This window comes from Tetrahymena thermophila (assembly GCF_000189635.1).
Source record: "Tetrahymena thermophila SB210 genomic scaffold scf_8254626, whole genome shotgun sequence".
NCBI classification, from domain to species: Eukaryota; Ciliophora; class Oligohymenophorea; order Hymenostomatida; family Tetrahymenidae; genus Tetrahymena; species Tetrahymena thermophila.
In genome coordinates this window covers 1,775-11,708 of record NW_002476395.1, presented here as the reverse complement: position 1 = coordinate 11,708, position 9,934 = coordinate 1,775, and the positions used below count along the sequence as shown (strand labels likewise).

Below are 9,934 nucleotides of genomic sequence, written 5' to 3'. Positions count from 1 at the left end.
GCTAAACTTTAATCAATTTAAATGAATTAAAAGCTTTGAGGTTTAATTTTTAGTAAAATAGTTAAAATTTAATAAACAAGTTAATTTATTTTATCTATACTAAAAAAATTTATATTAAGAGACAACAAATTATCTGATAAAGGATTATTATAGTTAGCATCAGCTCTAAATAACTGCTTGGCAATCTAAAGTTTAATGATTAATCTTTCGTAATTCATATGCATTATTTTATCAATACTATTTTATTAATAATTTAAATAATTTTATTTTAGTTAATATTATTTTTTACTGATCAAATATATTTTTTAGAAATAATAAATTAACTGATAAAAACTTGATTGATTTAGGGTCTGTTTTGGGAAAATCAATGAATCTTTATAATTTAGAGTTAAGTCTTTAGTAAAATAATAATACAGAAAGCTATATTAAACTTCTTTTATTTATATTAATATTAGGAATAATTTAATTGGAGACAAAGGATTATTTAATTTATTTTCTAGATAACAAAAATTATCAAAACTACTTAACTTGGCTTTATATTTATAGTAAATTAATTATTTTCTATTTTAATATTAAAATATATATACTTCCTTAATATAAAATCAATAGATAGAACTAAATTAATTAGAAACTACTAATAAAGAATCAAATTTAGAAGTTAAAAAGACTTGTTAATTTATTAATTTGTTTCTGAATTATTTTTTTTAAAAGTTTATATATTTTATATAGGAATTAAACAAAAAAAAAAATTAATTGTTAAAATTAACAAAATATATATGAAGCATATTTCATATTTGTTTGTTGTGACTTAATTAAAATTTACATTTTTATTTTTTATATTTATTTATTTATTTTTTATCTTAGAGTTTACTTATTCCTATTAAAGTTTTTTGATGCAATATTCATTCATTTATATTAAATTGGTTCTCAATAAATTTTTATTAAACATCTTGATACCCTTTATTTAATTTCAATCTAAAGTATTTATAAATTTGAACAAATTAAAAAAAAAATATTATTTAAATTTAAAAATTAGCTTAGTTTAATATCTAGTAGCTTGGATATTAGCAAACATTGTGATAAACTTCTTGGTCTTTAGGATATATATAAATACTGTAAATTATAATAAATTAAGGCCAGTTGATAAAAGTTGTTTTTGTTTCAAATAATGGTTTCATATTTATTTTTACCACCCCTTTTGTTTTGATTTATGATAAATACTGATTTTTCTAGGATAGATATTATCAATTAAATAAAAAAATAAATATTATAAAATAAAACATTTTTAAATTGGAAATTAATAAAAATTTAACAAATTTCGTTAAAAACTTCATAGTTTTTTTTAAGTTTTAGAAATAATATAAAATTATCTAAAAAAGTGAGATTTTTAAATCATTAATATAAGCAAAAGGGGTTAAGTAATTTTATATTGAATCAGTATTCAGATTAGTTAATGATTTATTTATTAAATTTTGTTTCATTTAAAAATAATAATAATTAATAGTTTGGATTTTAATTAATTAATTAATTAATAAATTTAATAATTTTGTTACTTTAAAAAAGAATGATATAATAGAATTAATATTTTGATGATCTAAAAGATGTAATTTATAATTTATTATATTTAATATTTAATTTACATTTTTTTTTTTAAATAAAGCTTCTAAACTCTAATTTATCCTGTCATACTTGTCTTCATATCAGCTTAGGGTAATAAATAAAACTTTTAATTAATTAAATTTAAATAATTTATCTTATTATTTAATATAATTAAATACTTCAATAAGTAATAAGAACATCTAAGTATCAGATTTAGCTTCAGAATTAACAAAGTGCTCTTAGATTACAAATCTCATTCTAGATTTAAGGTTCATTGAATTAATTTCATTTATTTCTTGTTTCATATCATTACTTTTCAAAAAATAAAATTGTTATTTTTTATTTAAAAATAAATTTTAGTTAAATAAATAATTTTAATTTATAATAAAATAAAAAACAATTTCATATATCCTTTTATTTGATTTATTCTACCATTTTTAAAATTTAAAAATATTTTATTAAAATATAATTTATAAAAAGGTATAACAATATTAGCGAGTAAGGTGCCTCGTAGTTAGGCTATGTATTTTAAAATTTCTCTCATCTATAGAACTTAACACTAGATTTAAGGTAAATCATCTCTTTTTTGAATTTAAATTTTGGAATTCATTAAATGTATATTTATTTATATTTCTAATTACATTATTTAAAATATTTTAATAATTACAGCTTATTTTTTCTTCTTACTTTATTAATTAAAAGGTATTGTAATATTCGCAATAAAGGATTGATAAATTTGGTTTCTGGATTAACCAAATGCACTAATCTTTGTGAGTTAAACTTAAACTTAAGGTAAATATAAAATAAATAAGAATATTTAAATCAAATATAAATTTTAGCTCTCTTAGATTTAATTCTTTAAAATTTTAAATAATTTAATCTTACTAAATAAGATATAATCATATTGGAGTTGACGGATTATCTGCTTTGGGTACAGGATTAACAAAATTCGCTAATATTTAGAATTTGACACTTAATTTAGAGTAAGTAGGTTTTATTTATTTTTACTCAATTTAAGTGAAAATAATAATTAGATTATTCAAAATTAAAATTTAATTTTTATTTACTTTATTACTTTTAAAATTTAAATATTTTAAATAATATAAAATCCAGGTAAAATAACATTAACCATTAGGGAGCTTCTTATTTGTTTGTTGGATTAGCTAAATGTGCTTCTCTATCTTCTTTGAATCTCTAATTTGTGTAAATAATTAAGCCTATTAATTTTATCTCATATTAAAAAAAATTAATTAATTAGCTATTACATTTTTTAAATAAATTATATTCTAAAGGAATACTTAGATTTTATATACCCTAATATAAATTCTAAGATAGCTTAGTAAAAATTAAAACATAAAAAACTAGGCACTTTAGTTAGGGAAATTTTTTTGTGATAAGGAATCTTTACCAAAAGATAAGAAGAGCATACATAGTATATATATTTAATTTATATGAAAAGGATGTGAATTTTAACATCTAATTACCTATTGAAAAAACAATTATTTTTTAAAATAAACAAATTTTATTTAATATGCTCTTCTTTTTCATCTAACTTATCTAAATAACCTTTTACTTTTTTACCAAAAATTAAATTTAGATATATATTAAGAATTCTTATTATATAAAAAGGAATAACAAAATTGGTAATTAAGGAGCTTTGCTATTGGGTTTTGGACTAGTAAAATGCATAAATCTTTAAGTTTTGGTCTTGAATTTATCGTAAATTGAGTTTATTAATTTTTAACTTATCTAATCATAAAAATAATAATCAAAATAATAAATTAAATATTTCTTTCAAAGATTTTCCTCTTTTAATAAAAAAACAATTTTTTTGCATTATAATACTTAATATTACTGATTCATTTTAAACTAATTTCAAATATGTTAAAAGTTATAATCAAATTGGTGATCAATGTATTTTAGATTTGGGTAATAGTTTGGCTAATTGTCTAAGTCTTTTAACTTTAGAACTCGAGTTAGAGTAAATTTCTTCAAATTAAATTGCTAAATTAATACTTAAAGATTTGGGTTTAATAGAATAAGGAATAAGAAAATATTAAATATAATTGAAGTTTTATTTTAAGTTTTATAGATTATTAATAAAAATTTTCTAATATTTTAATGTTACTTATTACCTCTTACTCCAATTTTTATTCATAATAATAATTAATCAATTTAAATTCTATAAGTTACAATATTATTGGCACTAAGGGAATGTCAGGTTTGTTTTCTAGTTTAGGAAACACTAATATTACCACCTTAACACTTAATTTAATGTAAATTTCCTTATTTTAATGTTTTTTGCATTATAATTTTATATCTAACATTTAAAATTATCACCTAACTAGCATTAAATTTTATAAAAAAGGTTATTTATAGATATAAATCTATCTAATCTTTTTTACTTTTTATAAATTCAAAATAAATAATATATTTAATAATTTTGTTTTTTAACTAATAAATATTTCATCTTTTTAAATTTTAAGTAGTAATCATTTTATCTTATTTAATTTTAAGGCATAATTAAATTATCGAAAAAAATATACCTTAGTTTAGTGTTAACAATCAAGTAGAAGCTTTTATATAGAATTTAAGGTAAATTAATTTTGATTTATTGAAGACTTTTTAAATCAATTATAAAAATTAAGCATATTATATATTTGAGCTTTTTAGTATTTATAAATTGATAATAAATAAATTATTTAATAATTTTAAGTAGTAATTAATACATACTTTTATCTTATTTAACTTCAAGGGATAATATAAATATACAATTATTTAGTTCATGTACTCAAATAGAAACTTTTTCTTTAAATTTAAGGTAAATTCAGTTTATTTATTTATTTATTCATTCATTACTTTTTCAATTAATGGATGGTAAAAAGTAAAAGCATGCATTATTTTAAATTAAGATATTAAACAAATAGATAAACAATCAAATAAATAAATAAATATAATTTATTTGGGATTTTATATTTTTCTTAAGTAAAATAAACCTAAATTTTATGATTTCTTTAATTATTTTAATCATTTATTTTATTTAAAATTTAAAATAATAATAAAAGTAACAATAAAATTGGTGATTAAGGAGCATAATAATTGGGCTCAGCATTGACTAAATGCACAAATCTTTCAACTTTTATATTAGACTTATAGTAAATTTAGTTTATTTCTTTAATTATACAGTTATTAATTTTAAAAAATATCTTTATTTTAATCATTTATTTTATTTAAAATTTAAAATAATAATAAAAGTAACAATAAAATTGATGATAGAATAGAATAGAAATACTCGCACATATAAATGCACTCAGAATACATCTTAAATTAAATTTTTCTTTTTATGATAATATAAATTTTATTTATTTTATTAAATATTAAAAATTAAAAATTATTATTTTTATATATATGTGATATCAAGAATATGCCCCAGATGCCGGCTGACCGGCAGACCGGCAAATCAGCGGATCAGCAAATATTTTATTTAGTTAATTATTAAAAAAAAATACCACCCAGACAAAGTTAATTTTACTCTAATTAATATTTATTTGATTAAAAAAGTTTAATAATTTAAAAATTTATAGTTTAAAAAATTAATTGCAATTATTAAATTAGAAAAAATAAATATTATGATTTTTAATTATTTTATATAATTTAATGTTTATTAATAATTATCAAATAGGAATATTCTTTTAAGTTAAACAATAATTAGAAAACTTAAAACTAAGCTTTTTAAAATTATAAGATTTATTTCATACTAAATAGAAGAAGATGCTTATGAATCAGACAGCGATGTTGATGGTGATTTTTGATATATTTATTGATCACTATGTATTCTTATAAATAAAAATTTTTTATCTTTTAATTTGCTTAGTGAAAATGAATATTTTTTTCAAATATTAAAAAACAAATAATATTTAAGTTCTAAACACATTAAAATTTTAAAATAAATGAATTTGTTGCTAGCAGAAGATTTTAAATTATTTAATTTTAATTATGCTAATTTATATTTTTTTCAACTTTAAATTACTTAAGTAAAACTCCATAAATTTCTTTGTTTTTTTGTTAGTAAATATATTTTTACTTTTGGATAAAGAAAGTAATCATTAAATACTTACATACTTGCTTTATATTTTTAAGTATTCTACATTTATTTGATTTTAATAAAAAATACTTAAATAGTTAAAAGGCATTTAAAAATATAAAACAAAAGTATATACAGTCAGTACTCACTCATAAATTAAAACAAATTTTTTAAAACTTAAAACTTTAAAATATTTAATAAAAAAATATTTTTTCTTTTAATAAAATTTTTATATAATTATTTCTTCAAATGTAATTTATATATGAATTAATTTAGATATTTCTTTGTATTTAATATTAATAATTGATTGATATATATATATATATAGAATGAAAAATGAATAAAGAATAATTGAATCTAAAAATTATAAAAATTAATACTTGAAAATAATTAAAATAAATGAATTTCTAAATTTTTTAAAATTTATTATTTTATTAGATATGAAAGTATGTATTTGCGTTATTTTTATATATAGAAATATATATACTGAATTTATTTTAGATTTTTAATAATAAAATCAACAGGCTTGTTGAGTGATTTCAACGATTTCAAACTTATCTTCAGGTATGTCAAAGCTGGCTATTGGTTAGAACATGCATTCGGTGTCAATTGATTATATTCTTCCAGTTTTGATATTCTTAAGTTTAAGGTGAAACATCATACTTTGTTCGCAAATGTTTCTAACATAATTGTATCCATAGTCATTTTAAATATAACAACAGTCAGGAAGATCAGGGTTTCTCAAATTAATTTAATCTCTGAAAGAAACAACCAATAAAGTTGATACTAAAGCAGCAACTGCAACAAATTTAAGTAAAGTTCTCATCTATTTTTCTTATTATTTTGTTTTGTTTGATTTAATTAATTTTTATAGAAAAGATATTGTTATTAGTTTCGCTTTAGAAATCTATTGATAATAGAAAAAAGGCTTTGATTTGCTTATTTATTTATTGATTGATTGATACTTGCTAGAAAAAAAAATTATCTCTAAACCCCTTTTTTAATTTAATCTGATCAAAATTTGGTTGATTTCTTAACAAAAACTTAGATTTGCTCCTATTACATTTTAATTCTTTTACAAAACTAATCAGTTTTAATTAAAACTAAAAATGAAAGAAAAACAGTAGTAATTAATATATGACTATCTATCTCACAAGAAATGATAAGAAATTATAAACTTTTTCTTATTAATTCCTTAATCCTTATTAAGAAATTTGAAGCAGGAATTAAAAATAAAAACTAAATGATATTCTTGATGTTTTTAATAAATAACTTAAATTATTTTAAAATATTTTTTTTATTATTTTGAATTTAATTTGTTTTTGATTAAAAATGTTTGCTACTCAAAAATTAATTTTTATCATTAAACTAAATTAAAAGAAGCATCTAACTTTTTTAAAAATGTAAGTGAAATTAAAAAGAATAAAATTAATCTTTTCTTTAACCTAAATATTTAGCTTGAAAGATCAGCAAATATGTAAGCTAATTTTTTGGATTTATAATTATTGTTTTTATTTTCAAAGATAATTATTTTTATTTTAAATTAAACAAAAAGTATGTATTCTAGTATAGCTATTCCTGGTATTGAAATATCACTAACAGGAATGTTGGATATTTCAATACCAGGACATGTTGTTTTATATTAATTATTTAATTGTATTAAAAAATCTTAAAAAAATTAGTAAAGCTAGATAGAAGTCAGAAAATTATATTGATCAATATATTGTATATATAGAGTGTGAACACAATTATTTTTATTTTATTAAGTTTTTGCCAATTTTCATTAAAAATTTTATAACCCTTTTGTTTTTTTTGTTTTTTTGATTTTATAATAGAATTATTCTTCATTATATTATTTCTTATTTAATTTTTTTTTCATTCATTTTTTGAATGAGAGTTATGAAATATTTTTTAGGATTTTAATTTTAAAAGATAATTTTGTTATTATAAAAGTTAATTATTTTATAGTGAGTGTTAATGAAATCATATTTTTACACTTTTTGAAGAAATTATTTTAATTTTTTAGTGATTTACATTTTTTTAATATGAATAAATGATAAACAATTAGACCCATAAAAACTAATTTATAGCTTAAATATTTAAGATAGCTAGGTTACCTAAATGTTTTATAAAGAATCAATAAATAAATTAATCCAAAATAAAATGAATAAATTATAAATTTCGCAAAAGATAAAATAAAACTGTAAATAATTTTACAAATCAGAAATTTTTCTTTTGTTGGATTCACTTGAAAAAAACAAACCTTAATTTGAAATTATATTGGATTCGGTTAAAGAAAGATATCTCTATAATAATAATAATTAAATATTTTCTGATAAAGAAAAATAATTAAGTTGTATTTAAATGAAAATTTATGACAATAAAGAAAAATAAAAAAAAGTATTAGAAATATTTTCATAAGATTAATTGGATAAATCGTTTGATTTAGTTATAAGTTATGCTTAGCAGAGTTAATATTTAAGTAGAAAAAGTGTTGTTTTAAATATCTATGATTCTTACTATCTTGATGAAAATATGTTTTTTTATTTAGTTGAATATGAAGATTTTGATTAACTTGAAGACTTTTAAATACATTCTTATTATTACGAAGTGTTTTAATTCAGGTAATATTTATATGAAATATACCAGTATTCTAATTCAGCGCTTTCTCCTAACCCGCTATCATATATATTAGATTTAGAAGATGATGATATTATAACAAAGGCCTGTTTTGTTTTTTAAAAGCATGAAGGATAGTTGACAATCAAGTTAAATACTGTAGATCCTTATCTATTTTAAGAAGCAAAGTAAACTCGAAATATTTTTCAACATAATAAAAAATAGATTATTTCAAAAGTGTCATTCTAAAATTTAACTTTCTTTCCTGTTCTCACAAATTTACTTTAAAAAGAATTTTTAAAGGATATAGAATAAAATCATGAGTTATTCTTTAAAAATTAACAAACTATTTTGTAGTAAATAACTAATTCTCAAGATTATTTTTCACTTTTAAAGCTCAATTAATAAGAAAATTGTTTTTTACTAAAACGTAATAATTATAAATCAAAATTAATTTAAGTTCAAAGATATTTGACACTTAATGAAGCAAACTATTAATTAGAAAAATACAATTAGTTAATTAATACATTTAATTGTATCAATTTTTAAACTAATGTTAAATTTAAAATAATAGAAAATAATTAAGGAGTGTACATTATTTCGAAAATTGACTGTTCTTTAAAAAAAAGTTTTATAGATTAAATATAAAATATATTTTAAAATACATCTAATAATGGATAACAAAATAACTGGCTTGATGATGCATATAATAGCTATTTTGTTTCTTTTGATTAAGATTTTTATTAACCTTAAAATGAATTTTTGGAGAGGCAAAAAAATTTTAGTGTTTGTCTGAATTTAGCAACAGCATTAATAAACTCATCTAAAATATTATTTCAATTAAATATTTCTCCTAAATAAATATTTTTATCTTAAGATTTTCAGCTTATTATTAGTGAATAAATATTCTAACTCTCTTTGGTTACTAGAATACAACGTGAAATAAATCTTATATAAGAGTATTCAAAGACTTTGTTTGATTTGCTAAGTTTATTTAGTCAATCATTTTCATTGAAAAATATTGACAGATGCATTACAGATTAAGTTTAACAAATAGTATAAAATTTCTTTGAATCTTTAGCCTATAATAATGAACCAAATCAATAAGTGTTTTATGATAAAATCCAAATATTTTTTTAAAATTTAAGAAATTTATAGACGTTGAACTAAATATTTAGTAAATAAATATTAACTGTTTCTAATAAAAATTATAACAAATTAACTTGTAGAATTTCTATAAACTTTTAAAACTATAAAGAGTTAAGCTATGAGCTTGAAAAATATGAAAATATTCATTGCATAATTATTTAAGAATAATTTAGATTTTATCAATATTTTTAAAAACCTTGGAAATCAGATTTCAAATTTGTGAATAAAAATGATGCTAAAAAAAATCTAAAATAAGTCGAAAAACTCATCGATAAAATTATTGAAAAAAAATAAAGTTTAAATTAAAATTATTCAAAAATAAAAATGTTCTCGTTGGAATTACTAAAGGCAAAATTTAATTTGAATAATTTAACTCTTAAATTAGATGTTCAAAAATATTCTAAGGATATCTGCCTATGTTTAACTTAAAATCATGAAGAAAATTTCTTTGAAAATAATATTTTTTAATTGTTAAATGAAAGC

The 9,934-nt window shown here is 17.9% G+C and overlaps 3 protein-coding genes across 3 annotated transcripts in view; 2 read left to right on the top strand and 1 right to left on the bottom strand. All coding sequences in view use genetic code 6, as the record gives it.

Moving 5' to 3' along the window:
- Positions 1–25, top strand: part of TTHERM_01368740 (kinase domain protein) — a gene marked incomplete at both ends in the record, with an annotated part of 1,007 nt that extends 982 nt beyond the window's left edge. The window contains one exon of the mRNA XM_001017051.3: positions 1–25. This exon is cut by the window's left edge and continues 123 nt beyond it. Coding sequence (XP_001017051.3) covers positions 1–25 — 25 coding nt within the window.
- A 1,539-nt stretch (positions 26–1,564) lies between these two features.
- TTHERM_01368730 (transmembrane protein, putative) lies at positions 1,565–5,553 on the top strand (the record flags this gene model as incomplete). The annotated part of the gene is made up of 15 exons (XM_001017050.2): positions 1,565–1,603; positions 1,661–1,710; positions 1,788–1,868; positions 2,080–2,169; positions 2,302–2,391; positions 2,493–2,582; positions 2,713–2,802; positions 3,229–3,318; positions 3,491–3,580; positions 3,789–3,875; positions 4,117–4,194; positions 4,355–4,420; positions 4,665–4,754; positions 4,855–5,120; positions 5,282–5,553. The coding sequence occupies 15 exons, from the start codon at positions 1,565–1,567 to the stop codon at positions 5,551–5,553; spliced, it is 1,569 nt and encodes a 522-aa protein (XP_001017050.2).
- A 647-nt stretch (positions 5,554–6,200) lies between these two features.
- On the bottom strand, positions 6,201–6,593 carry TTHERM_01368720 (transmembrane protein, putative; the record flags this gene model as incomplete). Its single annotated transcript, XM_001017049.2, has 1 exon — positions 6,201–6,593. A coding segment is annotated over one exon (393 nt), but the record flags the coding sequence as incomplete, so codon positions are not given.
- Between the last annotated feature and the right edge of the window lie 3,341 nt (positions 6,594–9,934).